Source organism: Malania oleifera, chromosome 2, assembly GCF_029873635.1.
Source record: "Malania oleifera isolate guangnan ecotype guangnan chromosome 2, ASM2987363v1, whole genome shotgun sequence".
Taxonomy (NCBI): Eukaryota; Viridiplantae; Streptophyta; class Magnoliopsida; order Santalales; family Ximeniaceae; genus Malania; species Malania oleifera.
The window spans coordinates 75,264,234-75,285,295 of NC_080418.1; the positions used below are offsets into that span (position 1 = coordinate 75,264,234).

Below are 21,062 nucleotides of genomic sequence, written 5' to 3' on the forward strand. Positions count from 1 at the left end.
TACTGCTTTCTGATACTTGTGTGATTGTTTAAACTGCTTCATCTGATCTCTGGCACATTTACATCATTTGCACTAGATTGACCCTAGGCTTGTGAACATACTGCTGCTAGGAGGAATACTTAGAAGGTAAAATTTAAAAATACCAATTCACCCCCCCTCTTGGGATCACGGTAAAGCTAACATTTAGAATTCAAATAAACTCTTGGTAAATTTATCTTTGGGGTGTTAACCAAGTAACGTACTCCCGTATGGTTTCCGCAAGATATGGTGTAACCAACGTACTCCCTTTCGGTTTCCTTAACCCAAATCAAAATTGGATTTTAAGTTTACTTGATTTCCAAATATGCATAGTATGTATAATTTAGATATTTAAATCATCCACGCAGTTGTATATGAACTGAAATTAAAGAATAGGGAAAGAGAGAGTGAGACGGAGATTTTTACGAGGTTCGGCTTATACCCAGCCTACGTCCTCGCCTTTGGCAAACCACCAAAGGATTCACTAAACTTGTTCCGTTGACGGGTGGAACAAAACCGATTACAACACTCCTTGGTTAAGGCTAGAGTCTGCCTTCTCCAAACGATATTCCCTCGTTCGGTCACTCCTTACATAGGCTAGAGTCTGCCTCTCTAAGCAATATCCCCTTGCTTAGCCAATGATCCAAACACCTTGGAACGTCAATGAACTACAAGAAACATAAAATAAAATCTGCGTACAAGTATACTCTCTCAAAGAGCAAGTTAGTACAATTTCAGCACTATATACTTAAATGTAAAATATCAATAGGAAATAGAATAAAGCTCAAGTGTAGAATTCACCAATATCCTTCTTAGAAGAGGATTAGCAGTAGGAATTCAAAGGAAGAAGGATCAACACTTCAAAGTTCTCAGCAAAAGAATTTTCCAATGAGTGAGCAAGAGAACTTAGGAAGAACAAGAATACTTTCAGCTTCTCAAAACAGATTTTTCAATTCTTAGTTTTTTATTTGTTTTGCAAAACCATGTATTTATAGGCTTTCAAACTTGAAAAAGTTTCCTTAAAGAATTTCCCTATTTATTAGAATATTTAAGGTTCAAACGGCTATAATTTAAAACATTGGAATTTTAAAAATTTGCCCGTTGAACAATTTTTAAATGTCTGACAGCAGTGACCCCGTTTCAGTGTTTTGGCCATAACTTTTTCTGTATAACTCCAAATTAGGTGATCTTGGTGTCCAACGAAATCTAAGAGAAAATCCTAAAACTTTCATGTTTACCACTATTTAAAATAATGAGGTTTTGATAGAGAAAAATTTACCTCAATGCGGCTGTATAAAAACTGACAGCATTTGGGAAAAAACTCTTTTTGGTGCTCTTTATTCCAAAAATGATTTTAACCTTTTTAAAATAATTTTTGACCATATAAAAATATTATTCAGGTATTTTAAAAAGTATCTAGGTCTAAGAAGTTAACCTAAGAGCTTCAAAATATTTCAAATGATATTTTAAACATTAAAGCACTTACATGAGACTTCTAAAATATTAACATTCTAAGTTTTTGAGTCTTCATGCTTTGTCCTTTGATTGAATCCATCTTTTCTTCAAACTTCCATATTCTTTAAGCTTTCTTACTTTGCCTTTCTTTGAATCTTTTGACTTTAATATGCCTTGGCTTTCAACAACTTATTCATGTCCTCATGTTCTTCAACAAGTAATTCATGTCTTGGCTCATTTAAGCTTCATTTGATCCTTGTGAGCACTTTGACCTTGCTTCCATCATATTTGATCCTTGTGGGCACTTTGACCTTACTTTCACATATATGAATCCTGAAATATCATTACTCACACAATTACATTAAATTTCACTTGTTTGTTAGCATCAAAATAAGATAACAAGATTTTAAGCCTTGTAAGGCTAACAAGATAAGTCATTACAGGTGATTCGTGCTCACTCCTTTGTGGCTCATGAGTCGTACTCATTAAGTGGGCAATTCTTCAAGGCCTTATAAGCGGTGCTCATTGATTGAGCCATAATATTGCAATTATTTTACACGATAATTCACATTAATCAATGTTTTGCTCACTTGTAATTGATGAAATTCAACCGTGAAGAGAAAAAACGTGTTTAAATCCAATTCTTAAGAAATATTGTGTTTTCCCTCTATTAGTTGTGTTCTTAAGGTTTGAATTGGTTATAAAATGTTCGACACTTGTGTAATCTTGAAACACAGTTTAATACTTAAATCATCAATATATTTTTATTTTATTTTCCAAAACACAATATCCTATTTGACTTTTCTCTTCAAGTTAAAATGGAAACATAAATTTATTCCAAATCCAAATAGTAAGGGCTCTTGTAGCATTTCAAGAACTTGAGGGCCTCTTGTAGCATTTTAGGAAATTGGAGCGGCCTTTGCAGCATTTCAAGAAATTGGAGATCCTCCCCTCCCCCCCTCCCCTTGCACATGTGCCAATTTGTTAGTGAAATTTGCAGCTGGAAGAGGAAATTGAGAGGAATAGAGGATGCATGAGCAATCCGTTGGGGGAAGATTCGGCTGGGAGAAGGGAAGAAAAGGGAGCACACAACAACAATTTCAATTTGGACTGGGTTGTTAATGGACTCTTTGAGCCGAGCTCCAGCACCCACTTCTTCTTCTTCCTCCATTCTTCCAATTTTGTTTTCTATTTTCGGGTAGAATTTCACACAGCCAACAGCAGATTTCACACGGCCAGCAACAGAATTTCTCATGGACAACAGCATATTTCACACGGCCAGCAGCAGATTTCACACGACAGCACTAGAAACAGCTCACGCACAGCAGCAGGTCACGGCCATTAGGAACAACTTATGCAGCAACAAGTCACAACCATCAGGAACAACTCACGGCCAGCAGCAGCAGCTCGTCCACACGGCCAGCAGAAACAGCTCCTCCACACGGCCAGCACAGCAGAAATTCAGCAACCCAGTGTTTCCTTGCATCTTGTCTTCTCTAATTTCAGTTTTTAATTTTGGGTTCGTAATTAAGAACATAGCTGAATCGGAACTCAATCTATGTTTCATTTAATTTTGCAACTCTTAAATTTTAAGTTTAATTTTCGGCAATTTATTTTTTTTAATTGTTCTTAGATTATGCTTGTGGCCATTGCTGAATTTTGTTTTAAGCATTGTTGGTTTCATTTTCTACATTTATTTTTGTGTAATTTGCTGATTTGATTTGTGCTTATGGGTTGTTTTACAATTAGAACCTAGTTTAATTTCAAAGTGTTTTAAAAAAATGCACCTTAAACCCCCAGGGTGTGGTTGAGGTGGTAGTGCGGGCTGTGAGAGTGCCTCTCACGAGGTCAGCTGTTCGAACCCTCTCAGGTTCGTTTCCGCCCCTGGATTTTTAAAATTTACCTCCCTTTGGAGTTGTGGGGTCTACTTTAAGGGGCGCGCGATTAGTCACGTCGACCGTAAAACGGACACGTGGAAACTCGGTGTGTAATCCAAAAAAAAAATGCACCTTAAATAAGCATTATATTTTGCCATTTATTTTTAGAAATAGGTGGATTAGATGATGTTGATAATTATGATTTAGCTCTTTAAGGTAACCATAATTCATTCAACACACATTGTCAAATTTCTCCAATTTAAGGGCAAGAGTAATGTTAGTGTCAAGTGCATCAAAGCATAAATTCTAACTTGTTACATGACTGTGTTCCGCTTCTAACTTGAGCTTGTAAACATGCCGCATTTAAAATTCTTTTAGTTCATTGAGTACACATTTTATGAGTCTCATACAAAATAAGAACAAACCATCTTTTGGGTTATGCCCAAAAACCTCGTTTCACTGCAAATAACATTTTAATCAATCGTAGTGTTTAATTATCCATTAATTTTTATAATAGTTAAATTTGGAACTTAAATAAACCGTTCCTTGTGGAAATGACTGAGGAACTTGCCTAATACTACTTTGTGACACTCTTATACTTGGAAGTTATTCTCTAATGTTTTTAGAGTGAGTCAAGTTTAAAGGTTTTTTCCGCCTATTAAAGGAACAAATTTAGTGAATCCCTTGGTGGTTTGCCAAAGACGAGGATGTAGGCTGGGTATAAGCCGAAACTCATAAAAATCCCGGTCTTAGTCTCTCTTTCCCTACTCTTTATTTTCAGCATATTTAAATTGTGTGGATGGTTTAAATTGGAAATCATATATACTATGTATATTTGGAAATCAAGTAAACTTGAACTCTGATTTTGATTTGGGTTGCGAAAACCGAAAGGGAGTACGTTGATCATACCATATCTTGCGGAAACCATACGGGAGTACGTTACTTGGTTAACATCCCAAAGATAAATTAACTGAGAGTTTAGTTGAATTCTAAATATTGGGAAGAGTGTGGATATTGTGTTGATTGGATTTCATATTACACATCATATTAAAGAAGAAAATCCATTACTACAGGGCTTGATTCAAATTTATAACCAGGGCTGACAACAAAAGCTCAAAACTTGAATTTAATATATGGATATATTGTGGCTGAATGGTTTAAAGTTTGAATGTGTTTATATTCCAAAGAGTGTTGAATCTTGCGTACTTCCATTAATCTAATAGTGCTGCCATTAACTTATACTTGGGAAATTAATTGGTTGTTTGGTTTGAATATTGTGCTTAATTGATTGGTTGTTTAATTGTGTTGTTGATCAGATAAAGAAAACTAAGTTCTTGCGTGATTGACAAATTAAACGAACAAGCCTAAAATTAATTAATCAAGAAGAAGTTCTCATAGGAATTAAAAGAAAGTTTTAAAATCCAACTCACCCTCCCTCTTGGGACTACGCCTTACTTTTCAATTGGTATCGGAGCGGGGTTATAGCAAATCTTAATTAGTAACTATAAAAAGATCGTAATGGCTAACTTAGGCGTAGCTCCCTTTGGAGAGGGACAATCTTCAACCCGGCCACCCATATTTTGTGGTTTGAAAAAAAAGAATGCAAATATATCTCAAAACTATGAATTGGAAAGCATGAGAGGTTGTTATGGATGGTAACCAAATTCCCACTAAGATAGTAGATGGAAAACAAGTTTCCAAAGAGAAAAATGATATGACCAATTTAGACTATAAGATGCTGCAAGTAAATTCTAGTGCCATGAATGTTCTATATTGTGCTTTAGATGCCAATGAATTTAATAGAATAATGGCTTGCAAATCAGTTAAGGAGATATGGGACAAATTAGAAGTAACATATGAAGGAACTATAGATGTTAGGGATAATAGGATCGATATGCTTACAAGTGAATATGAAGCCTTTAGGATGAACTCGGATGAATCCATAACTAATATGTTTACTAGGTTCACTCACATAGTCAATTCCCTAAATGCACTAGGAAAATCCTACACTACTTATGAGATGATAAGGAAAATTCTTAGAGGGTTGCCACCTAAATGGGAACCAAAAGTCACTGCAATAACGGATGGAAGAAATCTGAAAACCACTTCCTTAGATGAACTTATAGGTTCTTTACTCACATACGAAATGGCAATGAATGAAAAGAGTGGAAAAACCAAAGCCCAAGAATCAATAGCCTTTAAAGCCTTAAAAGAAAACTCAAGTAGTGAAGAAGAAATGGATGAAGATGAAGTAGCCTTCATTTCTAAAAAACTAGCAAAAATCTTTAGAAGGAAAAACAAACTTAAAAGAAGAAACCAAGACTCCAAATCAGAAGAAAAAGATATTAGCAAAAAGAAATCCAAAGATAAAACTCCTACATGTTATAATTGCAACAAAACTGGACATATAAAATCGGAATATCCACTACTTAAGAAAGAGTCTAAGAAGAAAAACAAAAAGACCATGAAAGCCACTACTTGGGATAGTTCAAGTAGTTCGTAAAATGAATCAAGTGACCAAAAGGTTGCTTATATTTGCTTTATGGCTTGGGACGATGAGGAAAGTTTCTCATCCAAATCTTCAAATAATTCTTGTAGTGATGAATCCAATATGTCATCTTATGATGAATTACAAAAGGATCTATTCAAAGTACATAAGATGCTAATCAAAGAAACCAAACAAAACACATCATTGAAAAATAAGAATGAAGGATTGATGAAAAAGTTAGAATCAATTAAGGTTGCTGAAAATGAAAAAGATTCAAAACTCATGAAAATAGAAAACAAGTATGATGCTGCAATAAAAGAATTAGAATCAAAACACCTTACTGAAAAAGAAAAAGACTTAAAAATCAAAGAATTAGAAAGCAAGAATGAAAGGATGATAGAAGACCTTCGATCCCTATCCTCTATGGAATATAAGAAAGACATATATATTTCTGAATTAGAAGATAAAATCAAAAAATTATCTCTAGAATTAGAGAAATCGCAAAAGAAGGTTGATAACAAGAAAGACATTGAAATAAATGATTTCAAAAATCAAATTGAAGACAAAGAAAAAATCATTTATAACTTTACAAAAGGAAAAACAAACTTTGACAAAATGATAAGCTCACAAAGAATGTCTCTAAATAAAGAAGGCATTGGTTTTAATGGGATTAAAAATAAAAAGAAAAAGAATCTTCACATGAGTTATTTCTCAAAAGCCTCCAAAAATTATGCTAGTACATCCTCTAATGCATACACTAATACCATATGCTATCAATGTAAGAAAAATGGGCATATAAAGTTTGAATGTCCATTTAAAAGGAAAAGTGTGAAGATTAGACAAATATGGAGAGTAAAAGAAACATCCCTTGTAAAACCTAACAGACCTAAAAAGGTATGGGTACCTAGATAAAAAGCCTTGAAAAACTCAAAGTGTTTATTGAAATACATAAAAAAAAAAAAATTTAAATAACATTGTTGGGAAAATCATAGGATAATTTTTACAAGGCTTAACTTAAGAAAATATCAAATTGAGCTTATTACATAAGTATCTTGATTAAAGAAAAAGATATTTGAGAATGAAAACCTATATGTTACATGCTTACTTGTCTATATGATATGCTATATGCTACATCTATGACTTGACTTGACTTAACTTATATTGATAATTTATGGCTCACTATGTTGAAAATTTGAGCATGAGATTATTGAGTGTAAGGATGAATTTTGATATGAGATTAATTCTTGATCATGCATGCTATTGATGAATTACATGGATAGACTTACTGTTTTTTATATTGATATCCATGAGCTATGAAAGATATAATGGTTATATTGGTATCCATGAGCTATGTATAATGTGATAATGACTTTGGTATCTATAAAGTCTTTGGTATCCATGAATATTTTTGGTATCACATTTTAAAAATTTTAATTAGTATCACAATTTAAAAAAAAAAAAAAAAACTCATTTGGTATCACAATCTAAAAGATCAATTGGTATTTTTTTTTTATATGACGAGAATAATTATATCTATGAGCATGGTATGACATTTATGATATGAACATAATATTGATATTTGATACATAATGTGAATCAATGTTTTGAAATATAGGATGATGAAAGCAAAATTGATAACAAAACTAAATGTATTGAATTTAGGGGGAGTGTTATGTCATATTGCTTATATTATGATTGTTCCCCTATTAATCAATTCAGTTTCAATTGGTATCATGAATTAAATTTTCAATTGGTATCAATTCTCAATTGGTATCACGAATTTTAAATAAATATCATGAATTCAATTTTAAATTGGTATCATTAAATCAACTATTGATATCTTGAGTAATGTCAAAGAAGGAAAAAGTTATTAGTCAAGATATGATTGTTAAAACACACTACATATGTTATATTGAAAAACTATAAATTGAGTGTGTACATATGTTTAATATGCATGTTTGATGATATGCTCAGAATTTGATTTTATTTGAACTTAATCATTTATTTTCTCTTTTTGATCGATGTCAAAAAGGGGAGAAGTGTTAAGCAAAAATTGAGCATGAACATAATATATATTAAAAGGAAGAGAAGTACTTGATATTGATTGATAAACTTAAACTTGAATGAAGGGATGAGCATGATTGCAAAAGAGTTTTTGAAATTAATATTGATCTTGCAAATATTGTTAAGATGATGCTTATTGAAAGAGGGAGTCTTTTTAAGGCTCATTCCAATTTTTGCTTCTTATTTGTCATCATCAAAAAAGGGGAGATTGTTGGCCTTACAAGGTTTAACATCTTATTTTGATGCTAACAAACAAGTAGAACTTAATATATTTGGTTAAGTGATGTTACTTCAGGATTCAATGATGAATGCAAGGTCGAGTGTTCAGAAGAGTTCATAAAAGCTTGTGCTCCAAAGAAGGATGATTATATGAAGCTTGAAGCATGGATTCAAAAATGGATTTAAAGATAAAGTTTGAAGATCATGAGAGCAAGAGGATTAAAGAGAATTTGATGAAAGCCCAAAGAAAGATGAAGCAAGCATAAAGACCTCAAGGAATTCAAGAATTGAAAATTTTGAAAGAGTTTATAGAAAATTTCATGTAAGTACTTCAAATAATTTCAATATGGATGCATGAAGCTCTTAGGTAAACTTATTGGACCTAGATACCTTTTAACATACTTGGAAAATATTTTTATAAGGTCAAAAATTATTTTAAAAAGGTTAGAATCATTTTGGAATGAAAAGCACCAAAAAGAGGATTTTCCAAATGCTGTTAATTTTTCTACATCCGCATTGAGGTGTATTTTTATTTATCCAAATATCCTTATTTTAAAAAATATTTAACATGAAAGTTGTAGGATTTTCTCTTAACTTTCATTTGACATAATATCATCAAATTTGGAGTTACACAAAAAAAGTTATTATTGAAATATTGAAGGGTACTCGAAGCTAACAGTAGCCTGACAGCAGCCTAACAGCAGCCTGGGTGGTCAAGCCAAGCGACTGGCTATGTCCTGGCAAGCGACTACCACTGTTAGCCTTAGAGGCTATGTGAGCTTAACTGCACTGTTTTTATGATAACAACCCATTAGTGGTTCTAGGTATGCTTATCTTTGCATATCAAGCCATGATTAGTATAAATACAAATACAAAGATTAAGTAAATTAGTAATAGGCTAGACATTATCAAAAAGAGGGAGAATGTTTGCCTTAGTGGCTACACCATCATTATTTAATGTGTTTTGATGATATTAACCTATATGTTGTTCCTAGTGTTTTCCTATCTTTGCAGATCTTATTTAGTACAGGTACAAAGTGTTGGATACATGGAAGTACCAAACCAGAAGCAGAGATCGGACTGAGTAGACGTCAAATAGGAAAGATCGGAAGGACGCTGACTCGGAAGCACCAAAGCGCATCCTGAAGTTTCTATTGTGTATAAATTAATTATAATAAGGGTTGTGTGAGTGAGGGTATATTGTAACTCTTGCGGTGTGTGTCTTGCATGATTTCTGAGTAAGAGTTGAGTCATTGCATAAGCATACTAGGACACATGAGCATATAGGATCTACACAAATGTAGCAAACTCACAATTCATAGTTTTCTAAGTTAAAACAAGAGTTTGTCAAATGAATCCTAAAACTCAAATATGTTTTCAAAGGGACAAGTTTTTAACATCCTAGTTTTAAGAACATTTTTATACTTAGTTCTGATTGTGTTAAAACAAGTTTTATGTCCTAAAGGTTCAGAGAAAGTCAAGTATATTTATAAAAGGACGTACTAAGCATATAAGATATCAAAATGGATTCTCAAACGTGTTTTATTAATTAAGATATCTTATATTTAAAAGGAGACTTATTTGGACAAGTTTTAATCTTCATTAGATTTAATATATTTCATATACTTTTGTTCAAGAATGTTTTGAGTCATTAAAATACTTTTTGATGAGAAAAAACAAAGCAATCGTCACTACCGTAGTGCAGCCTTGAGTCCTGAATATCTTGCGGTATTTTGGGCATAACTTTTTCTATAAAAGTCCAAATGGAACGATCTTGGTGTCCCTGGAAAGCTAAGACAAAATTACATAAATTTTATTTTGATGACTTTTTCTAATTTAGGGACATCATCGACGAACACAGGGGATTCTTCGACGAGTCCAATGGGCAGAATGACGCTAAAGGGCGGAAAACGACTAGTTTGCCAAATAAAATATATTTTCTTCCCTCCAACGGCTAGTTAACGGCTCTTAAGGCTCTTAGGCTATAAATACAAGATATTAGACTTGTATTAACATGGTTTTGAAGGTCTTTGATCATTATTAGTAAAAAACATCATTTTATACAAAACCTAACACATTGCATATTAGTTCTTCATTACACGTGCTCATTCTCTCTTACTCACTTATTGTGTTTGATTCAATTCTTGAGAGAATAGTGTGAGGTTTGAGTTGTAAATCATATTTGTTCATTGTAAGGAGTATATTTTGTAATCTTCCATCTACGTGTGAAAGGTTCTTTGTGAACCGAATCGGTGAAGGCTCTTTGTAAGCGGTAAGGTTTTGTTCCCAAGTTTGTAAGGCTTGCTCCACTGCGGAAGGAGCGATTATAGTGGATTGTGGAATCCTTAGTTTGGTGCTAAGGCGTGGACGTAGGCTTGGTGCCGAACCACGTAAAAATACCGGTGTTGTTCTTTCTCTCCCTTAGACTCTTTATTTTATATCTTGTGCATGTTTATATTTATATTGCGATATAATTTCTTGTACCTTGCCAAGAGTTTTTATTTTGTATAAAAATGCGTATTCTACGAAAAGAGTCAATTCACCACCCCTCTAGACTATATACTCTCAGGTTGGGACAACCAACAACCACCCTACTTTCCCATTAAAAATAACATGGCAGACGACTGCCAGATAGTGGCAGGCAACTGCCACTCGAACAGAATTTTAAAAAACTCAACGGAAACATTTTTTAAATGGTTTTCTTGGGGCTCAAACTTTGTAAAAACTTGGGGAATACTCCAAGTCACTTGGGAATCAAGTTACATACATTTTCAAGTCTATAAATAAGCCTCAAAGATCATTGAATCAATACACAAAAAGAATTCAAATTCTGCAAAAATTCAAAATCTCTCTCAAATGCGCTCCAATTCTCAAGGCTCTCTCTTGCTCTCAACTTGCACAAATTCAACTAAGTTTTTGCCGATCTTCTTCCATTGGAATTGTGCTACTAATTATAAATCTTTCAATCATTGAAAGAATTAATCGGTGATATACTCCATTGAACTTCAAGTTAATTTCCATATTATTATTTACTTTGAAGTATATTATAGTTCTAAATTGTTGTACTAATCAACTCTTTTACGAGCAAATTCTTTGTACACAAATATTTGATTTATATCTTGTAGATTGACGATTCCAAGGATTGTTTGGATCGTTGGCTAAGTAAGGGGATATTGCTTAGAGAGACGTGCTCTAGCCTAGTTAAGGAGTGACCGAACGAGGGGACATCGTTTGGAGAAGGCGGCTTAACCAAGGAGTGTTGTAAAGGTTTGTTCTGCCCGTTAAAGGAACAGGTTTAGTGAATCCTTTGGTGGTTTGCCAAAGGCGAGGACGTAGGCTAGGTATAAGCCAAACCTCGTAAAAATCCCAGTCTCACTCTCTCTTTCCCTACTCTTTATTTTCAGCATATTTAAATTGTGTAGATGGTTTAAATTCGAAATCATATATACTACGTATATTTGGAAATCAAGTAAACTTGAAGTCTGATTTTGATTTGGGTTGCAAAAACCGAAAGGGAGTACGTTGGTTATACCATATCTTGTGGAAACCATACGGGAGTACGTTACTTGGTTAACATCCCAAAGATAAATTAACTAAGAGTTTATTTGAATTCTGAATATTGGGAAGAGTGTGGATATTGTGTTGATTGGATTTCATATTACACATCATATTAAAGAAGCAAATACATTACTACAGGGCTTGATTCAAATTTATAACCAGGGCTGACAACAAAAGCTCAAAACTTGAATTTAATATATTGATATATTGTGGCTGAATGGTTTAAAGTTTGAATGTGTTTATATTCCAAAGAGTGTTGAATCTTACGTACTTCCATTAATCTAATAGTGCTGCCATTAACTTATACTTGGGAAATTAATTGGTTGTTTGGTTTGAATATTGTGCTTAATTGATTGGTTGTTTAATTGTGTTGTTGATCAGATAAAGAAAACTAAGTTCTTGTGTGATTGACAAATTAAACGAACAAGCCTAAAATTAATTAATCAAGAAGAAGTTCTCATAGGAATTAAAAGAAAGTTTTAAAATCCAATTCACCCCCCCCCCCTCTTGGGACTACACCTTACTTTTCAGTTTTTCTTCCTTCTTGTAATTTATTATGCCTTAGTTTTTTTGAAGCATTTTATATTTTTGGAACTCATGTTTAATGTCGTGGGCTAGGGATGACACAAATAGATTATATCGCGTGCATCACAGTCCAAGTAGTAGTGTGTCAAGTGTTGAATTGGATTCTAGCCTTAATTTTAGTTCTGCCTTAATTTTAGTTCTGAGACTGATATAGAAAATCCTTTTTATGTTGACAATATGACTCAACAAGTTCCTAGGACACTTAAGGATTATCTACAGCCCACCTGAACTGCACAACTATCTTACTTCATATTGTCTTAGAATGCATAGAATTTTAATATTAAGCATGGAATGATGTATGTGATACCTCGGTTTCGTGGCATGGAGCCTGAAAAATCCATATCAGCACTTAACTGATTTTGAACTTGTTTGCACTACATTCATGAATAAGGTTGTTACTGATGAGATGATTAGATTGTATCTTTTTCCTTTTTTATTGAAAGACAAGGTTAATGCATGGTTTAATTCTCTTAGGCCAAATTCTATTGCTAGTTGGTCTGATATGCAAAAAGAGTTTTTGAATAATTTTTTTCCTTACAGAGAACTCAATCTTTACAGGAACAAATCATTAATTCATGCAGAGAGCTGATGAGACCTTTCATGCAAGCTAGGAAAGATTTAAAGAGCTGGTTAGCATGTGTCCTTATCATGGGTTCGAGTCATGACGGATTGGTGAATTATTTCTACACTGCTTTGACCCCTGGATCAAAGCAATTTGTCCATACAATGTGTACAGGGGATTTCTTCAATAAAAAGCTTGATGAAGCACTTGATTTTCTTGATTATTTAGCTAAAAATGCTCAAAAGTGGACTACTAGGATTAACAGAAAACCAATTGCAGCTCAACCATTGAGAGCAACACCTGGTGGCAAGCAATATGAACTGAAGGATGAAATTAATGTTCAAGCATGTATGGCTGCAATCACTAGAAGATTGGATGTTATGGAGATGGAAAAAGTGAAGGCAGTAAACCAATCTCAAGAATTTTGTGCTTTGTGTGCTGACACAAGTTATAAAATGTTGGAATGTCTTTGCCGACGTATCAGGAGAATAGTATAAAGCAACCTCTGAATGTAAGCTGGGTGGATCGACCTCAGAATCCATCAATCTCAAATACTTAAACTCCAGCATGGCGGAATCACCTTAATTTTTCATGAAGAAATGATCCAGGACAATCAAGGCAGCCAACTACACCTCCTTAGGAAACTTTTCAGTAATTCCACATGGCTCAATATCAACAACCTTTTCAACCTCCTAAGAAATCACTGGATGATACAGTTGCTCAGATGGCTACCACTTTTCAGCAATTTATGGCAAGCCAAAATGCAACCAACACTCCGAATTCTTGAGCCATCAGTGAAATCAGAGGCACACTTAGCAAAATGAAAACTACTTTGAACACTTTGAAGAAAGGTAAATTTCACACTCAAACTCAACCCAACCCATAAGTGTAGAAGAAGTCACAGGTGCATTTAGTTGAGAATGAAGACGTAAAACCAGTGAAAGTTGTTATCACACTCAGGAGTGGTAAGCAAATTGAGTAGGTTATACCAAAGCCATCAGCTAAAAATGATCCTAAGCTTGATAAATGTCCAGAAGCCTTGGAAGATGAGTTGGAGTCACCTAAGGCACATGTTAACCAAGATGGGGATCAGCAAAAGGAGATTGGGCCTTGGGGTTAGAAAATTGAGGAATTGAGGAAAGAATGTTAGCTTTACTGTAATCCCAAGAGGGGGGGTGAATTAGTATTTTAAAATTTAATCCCCTAGGTCAATCTAATGCGTATAAAATAAATCAGTATATATACTCGGTAGAAATTAAACTGCATAAGAGATTTAATTAAGCATGCACAATAAAGCAGTAAATAGAGACGAAACTAGAAATGTTACCGAGGTTCGGCAAACTATCTACGTCCTTGCCTTGACTCACAAGTACAAGGATTACACTATAGGTTCACTTAATGGGTGGAGCGGCACCTAAATACAACCAGGTCAATTAGCACAGGGTTAACCTCAACCTTCACAACCAATCCTTCTGGGTTGGATTACTGCCCTCTCAGGCCACACTTGGAATACAACAGATTTACAATAAAATTTGCGTACAAACTATATGCTTCTTAATCAAGTAGATTTGCACCAATATAATCAACACACTACCGAATGATAATATATGATAAGCTCAATGTAGTTTTGATGTTCTACTCTCAAAAATAATGCAAGTCTAGCAATCAGTGCGTGAGAGTGTGAGTGTTAGGATCTTTGTGTCAAGACAATAATATCAATCACAATATTTAGCAATAAAGATCTTTCACAACACAAGCAAATATCTTAAAAATATTTTTCTCAAAAATAAGCACAAGAGATATTTGAAAATGGTTTGCAAAAAGTTATTTTACAAATAAAACGCAGTATGAGCTCTTGAGTATTGCAATGATTATGAAAAACTCACAAGTTCAAAGAAGTTTTCCTATGGAAGACTTATAAACATAGTCTCCTAGAAAAACTTAGTGCTTACTCTCAAAGTAAAATGAATCTCAATCAACACAAGCAGATGAGAGTGTAAGCTAAATGAGATGAACACAAGAGCACTCTTACTAAGTGATTTTAGCAATAGGAATGAGTAAGAATGAATATAGGAAGCTTGAATATGAGAAATGGAATTCTTGGATTTCAGAGAAAAAATTGTTGATCATTTTCGCTAGTCTCTTGCTAATCCATGCAAATGAAGGGCTATATATAGACATCCCAAAAATTATAACCGTTCAGGACCTATCAGAAAGAAATGATTTTCAGTCCCCCAGGTGAGCAAGAATACAAATTTGTGGGTTCACGTGTGCGTGCCTCACCATAGCTAGTGTCAACTATTCAAGCGAAGAGACTGATTCAGGGTGGATGGCAGGGATATGTAGCTTACATAAAAGAGCTATCGAAGGAAGAATTGAAATAGGTTGATATTTTACTAGTCAGAGAATTTTTTTTAGAGGAAGTAATTGATTTACCACTAGATCGGGAAATTGAATTCACCGTGGATCTGCTACCAAGGTCAGCACCAATATGTAAAGCGCTGTATAGAATGGTTCCAGCTGAATTGAAGGTTTTGAAAGATCAATTGCAGGAGTTGCTGGATAAGGGGTTTATCAAGCCCAGTGTGTCACCTTGGGGGTGCCCCAATTCTGTTTGTGAAAAAGAAAGATGAGACCATGAGGATGTGCATAGATTATAGGGAAATAAACAAACTGATAGTCAAGAATAAATATCCACTTCCCAAAATTGATGATTTATTTGACCAACTCTAGGGGACCCGAGTCTACTCCAAAATTGACCTTCGGTCAGGCTATCACCAGGTGAAAGTTAAAGCAGAGGACATATCAAAGACAACATTCCGAACTAGGTACGGGCACTACAAGCTCTTGGTAATTTCGTTCAGATTGACAAACGCACCAGAGGTGTTCATGGATCTAATGAATCGGTTGTTTCATCGGTACTTAGACCAGTTTGTTGTGGTATTCACTGATGATATACTGATATTCATCTTTTGGGCATTCTCTCAGTTTTTCAAATAGCAGTCACCCACATATCTTGCAAGCATCTTTGATATTGAGGTTTGATAAATAAAAATTTTATTTGGGCATTCAATCTTTATCTTCAAACTTTTTCTTCTCTCTTATTCTCATATTTTAGAACCCTAAATGTTTTATTCATTGTTTGATAAATCTTTTGGGAAAAAGGTTATACCATGACTTAAATCTTTGAAGCATTCACTTTCATATTTTTATTCAAATATATCATATTCTCTTTGTTTTTACAAAATCTATTTAAGAGCAAACCCTAGATCTCCAACACATATATTATTTGAAAAATCATCTTTTGGAGAAATATTGCATTGGGTTTAGATCTTTAAAGAATCTCATCATACATATTATTATGTACAAAGGTCATATATTATTTTATTACAAATATCATATTGAGATCAACACATTTAATCCATTGAACTTCAAATTATATCTTAAAAGATTGTTTAGGATTTCACTTGTACATGTTAGCTTGTTGAGAAGCATCTGAATGTATCCAAAAATCACTTGTATTGACGATTCGAGTTGTGAGCCGGGAATTAGGAAGCTACGCCTCTTATAAGTAACAGATTGTAAGGAGGAAATTGTGCCTCTTGTAAGCAGCGGATTGTAACGGGAAGCTCTGTCCCAAGTTAAGGAGCGAGGATGTAGGCCGGGTTGGCCGAACCTCGTAAAATTTGGAGTGTGCATCTCTCTTCTTTTATCTCATTTTTATTTTCGCTTACATTTGATTGTTTATTATATATATACCTAATGTGTATGTCTTAAATATTTCATGCACTTATGATTGATTGGGAAATACTGATTGGTTGTGGAATACATAGCTTGAATCTATTAGGTTATGTAATATTGAAATCTGTGTATCTTCATACTTGTGTTTGTGTGGTTGTGTCATTTTAAAATTAGAACTTAAAAACTTAGAAATTTTAAAATACCCAATTTTTCCCCCCACCCCCCCCCCCCTCTCTCTCTCTCTCTCGGGATTACACCTAATTTCACGCAATTTCTATTTAGTGTTATGTGATAAGAACATCCGGAATCTAAACAAATTTGTGAGGCATTATGAACCCAATGAAACAAATAGCATATAACCATCACTGCTTTTTTAGTCTCCTTCCACTACATTTGTAGATTTTGACAAATTCTCAAACATATATTGGCTTTTCGGTTTCTACCAAACTGTTGCCGAAGGCTCCTCATCTATGAAGTGATAAAACACTTCATCGGCCAAACAAAGTCCGATAGTAGCCACAACCTTTGCTTCTAATTCCTTCCAATTTGTATCATCCATGCTTTCCAGTTAAACTCCGTATAAGGCCTTCACCATACCTTACTTTACTAATAGATCATTCACCCTTCTCTGCCATAAACCAAAGTTTCCTATTCCATTGAACTTGACAACATCGAACTTTGCAGAAGAAGTTCCAAACGTCATTACAACAATGCTCTAATACCAATTTGTTGTGTAAAACAAATTGCACAGTGGAATAACACGATCTTACAATGCAGCACTCAACGGTGAAAATACATAACAACACAATCACGCAGATTATATGAAAACAATAACAAAAGATACAAAGGATTACGTGGTTCGACAATGCCTACATCCACGAGAGAAATCAACAGTATTTTCTTACTATCTTGTATCAAAGACACCAACTCTGTTACAAATACATCATATACAATGTATATAAAAAGTTTCTAGAGGTTTTCCCTCCAAACCCCAGCCAACTTAACGTCCCTATTCAAAATTTGAAAATCTGCACTGGGTTCTCGAGTCAAACCGTCAACGGTTTGTAGACATACCATCGATGATTTCAAATAGAGAGCAAAATCTCTCTGAAACTTGACCAAACTGTCGATGGTTATAGAGCTACCATCGACAATTTCCCCCGCTGACACTAGCATCTTGATTTCTACCATGTTTTCACTTTGTGCATGTCTTTCACTCAATACATAAGCCACATATCACAACAGACAATTTCAATAGCTTACCCACAAATTTTTATTATTTTTGACACCTTTTTATTCTTTAATGAGTTTCATTTTATTGATTATATAGTAAAATTTAATCATTTGATTTACATATGTTGTTATTAATGACATGAAAGATGCTATGCTTTTGAATAGTAATTATTGGATCGTTCTTGAGTCTACAACCATTACATCGCAACATAAGGATCATATTTCAAATTTTATCATTTTTTTTCTTCTTATTCTTTATCATTTTCATCTTTCATTTCTTTTTTCTTCTATTTCAAGAAATATATAAGTTAATTTTGATTCTTTCTTTATTGATTTTTTTTTTTTTTTTTTATGACATGAAATTCTAACCTGCCAAACCCTTCAAACACACCTAAATGGCACTAAACTAAGAGATGAAAACATTGTCACCCACCTATTGACACATCTTTGGTAATTCACCACCACAAGTGGAGAATCAAACTTGAGACCTTAGGGTCACCAAAGTCAAACTTCACCCAGAAAATAGAACTTAGGACCTTAAGGTTACTAAAGTTCAATTTCACCCTTATCACTTAAGCACATCCAATTGCGCTTCTTTATTGATTCTTTTTCAATCGAGATGTATGGATCCCTGGGAATAGATGTTGCATTTGAATACCCTATTATTGAAGAAGAATTTAATACCCTATTGTCACAAATTAAGATGTCCAATCTGAGGTTATTTGGAATGACTCATATATTTATGATTTATGATTTAAATAAATAAATTAAGAAGAAAAAGTAAGTCATAATCTTCTTTGAAAATTTTCTTGTTGGAGAAAGATTGTTGTGATTTACATTTTAGTTAGTTATGAAAGTTGGATTCACTCAATTATTTCAAAGTGTAAAAAAATAATTTGTTGAAGGACATTATAATAATTAAATTCTATAATTTTTATATTGAAATTTATTTTTTAAATAATGGTGTCCGAGGTCATTTGGATAATTGACTAATCCACCGGGAAAATGGGCCCATCTTTCTACTTTTTTTCACTTAAATACTAAGATATTATTTCAAATGAAAAGTCGAATTGGCATTCATAGTGACAAAGAGTGACGTGGGAGATGGATCACGGATTACTCCTAACCACATAAGATAAATTTACAGAATCCAAAATGAAGGGATGAAATCTATTATTAACAGCGAGTGGGACATGGGGAGAGATGAATTTACCATTGGCCGCCGGGATCGTTGAGAAGGAGATAGGTTAAATGCAGCCCAAGGATGCATCCACCTACATATCATGGATATGCCTTTACTCCCTCCCCACAACTTCTCACCAATTTTTGGGTGCAACCGAATTTATTAATTCCTCACTTCTATTTTTTATTTTATTTATTTGATTGTTTCCAGGTCAAACTATTATTCTTTTGTTTTTTTTTTTTTTTAATGCATTAAGAAGCATTTGGTTAATTAATTAATTTATTTATTTATTTATTTATTTATTTATTTATTTATTATTATTATAAACAAATTTAATATTAAAAAAAAACCCGCATATAAAAAGATTTCACCTAATAACACAACACTAGATAAAAATAGTATGGAATAAGTATTGTGTGCATAAGAAAATTAATAAGTTTTACAATACTTGAACTGTCATCAACTTTCTCTTGAATAAAATAAACATTGAAATTATTTAACTTTTATCAATTCAGTATTTTTCTCTCATTTTCCAAGTTTTCAAGATTCAAACAAAGTCTAAAAGATTTGATGAATAAAAAAAAATATGTGAACAAACCCATTAATTTTTATCAATTCACCATGTGAAATACCCTCCCAAGATTTACTGACATGCACACCTTAAATCGTTCACAATGATTCTCTCTCTCTCTCTCTCTCTCTCTCTCTCTCATGCAGACACACACTCGTATTGATATTTTCATAACTCGCCGCCAGAAACTCACCCAACTCATTCAGACCTGAATTATATAAATAGTGATATTCTTTTCCCTCCTCCATCACCAAAAACCCTCTCCAAGAAATTAGCAATATTCCTGCAATGGCTCACAACTCATCTCTCCTTGCTCTCCTTTTCATCTTCAACATCCTGGTAGCCATTACGGTTGCCGGACGTGAACTCCCCAAAAACTCCAACACCGCCAACAAAATGCGACCGCAGTGGTTTCTGGAACCCGACGGCAGTTTGCTCATTCCGGGCATCGGCCGGGTAATGGTGCCGCCGTCCAGGCGGCTCCCATCGTTTGGGGGAACTGGCGGCAGTTATCTTCCGGGCGGAGACGACACGTTTGTCCCTAACCCTGGGTTTGAGATCCCAAATCCTGCCGGCGGCATTCCGGCCGCAGCTCATCCTTAATTGAGATTGCGCCTACATTTCTTGCTCATGAGTTGCTTGTCATGAATAAATCTAGTAGTGGAGATGCATGTGTGTTTGCATCTGTGACAGTAATGGAGTCCGGGACCAGGGGTTCTCTTAGTAGGGACAATGTACGGAATGAATTTGAGAATGGAATGAAATTATTATTTCTACTCAGTGTTTGGTCATCAGCATGAAATGACTCTAAAATAAATGGACGTTCTTATTCTCTTTTAATATTTGTGTTTGGTAAAGATTAATTTTAATAATGGAATGAATGGACCGTCAGGAATGGTCGTGGAAGGTTAAAAATCTTAATATTCAGTAGGAATAAAAAGCTAAACGCTGTTTTATTTATAATTGGTAGCCCTCAAATTGTATATTTAATTTTAAAAATTTGTTTAGTTGAACATTTATTATAGATATTTAACTAACTTTAATGTTTTTAAAATTTAACACTTGCTGATAAATATTTTGAAATTTTCCTTATTGTTATATCCATCATCTTTTAAATTATTGCAAAAATTTTAAAACCTCAAAAACAAATCCCTCAAATATTTAGAACCTCAAGAAAAAAGTTCGATAATTAATTCTTTTATTGCTCATTTTATCTTATTGCTAAGAATAAAATACACCTTCTCAAATCAAAAGTAAACTAAGCTCATTTTTCACTCAGAGCCACTTCGCAGAAGAATTAAATCGGCTGGAGGCCATCAGACAATGTTCACTCCAAAATTCTCGACGACTTGAGTTCCTCTTCGAATCAATGACGGAATGAAAAATGCTTACTTTTGCGAAACCATCATCAATCATGAAGCACGATATAACCGGAAAGCATTAAAACCAAAAGCCGAACATGTCAATACGCCAAGTGTTTCAATGCCCTAATACTCCTGAATCTACAG

At 33.9% G+C, this 21,062-nt stretch overlaps 1 protein-coding gene across 1 annotated transcript; it reads left to right on the forward strand.

The window, feature by feature from the left end:
• The first annotated feature begins 19,770 nt into the window (after positions 1-19,770).
• On the forward strand, positions 19,771-20,334 carry LOC131148909 (putative cell wall protein). The gene has a single exon (XM_058098872.1). It carries the CDS (start codon positions 19,843-19,845, stop codon positions 20,155-20,157), a length of 315 nt encoding a protein of 104 aa, XP_057954855.1. The 5' UTR covers positions 19,771-19,842; the 3' UTR covers positions 20,158-20,334.
• The last annotated feature ends 728 nt before the right edge of the window (positions 20,335-21,062 follow it).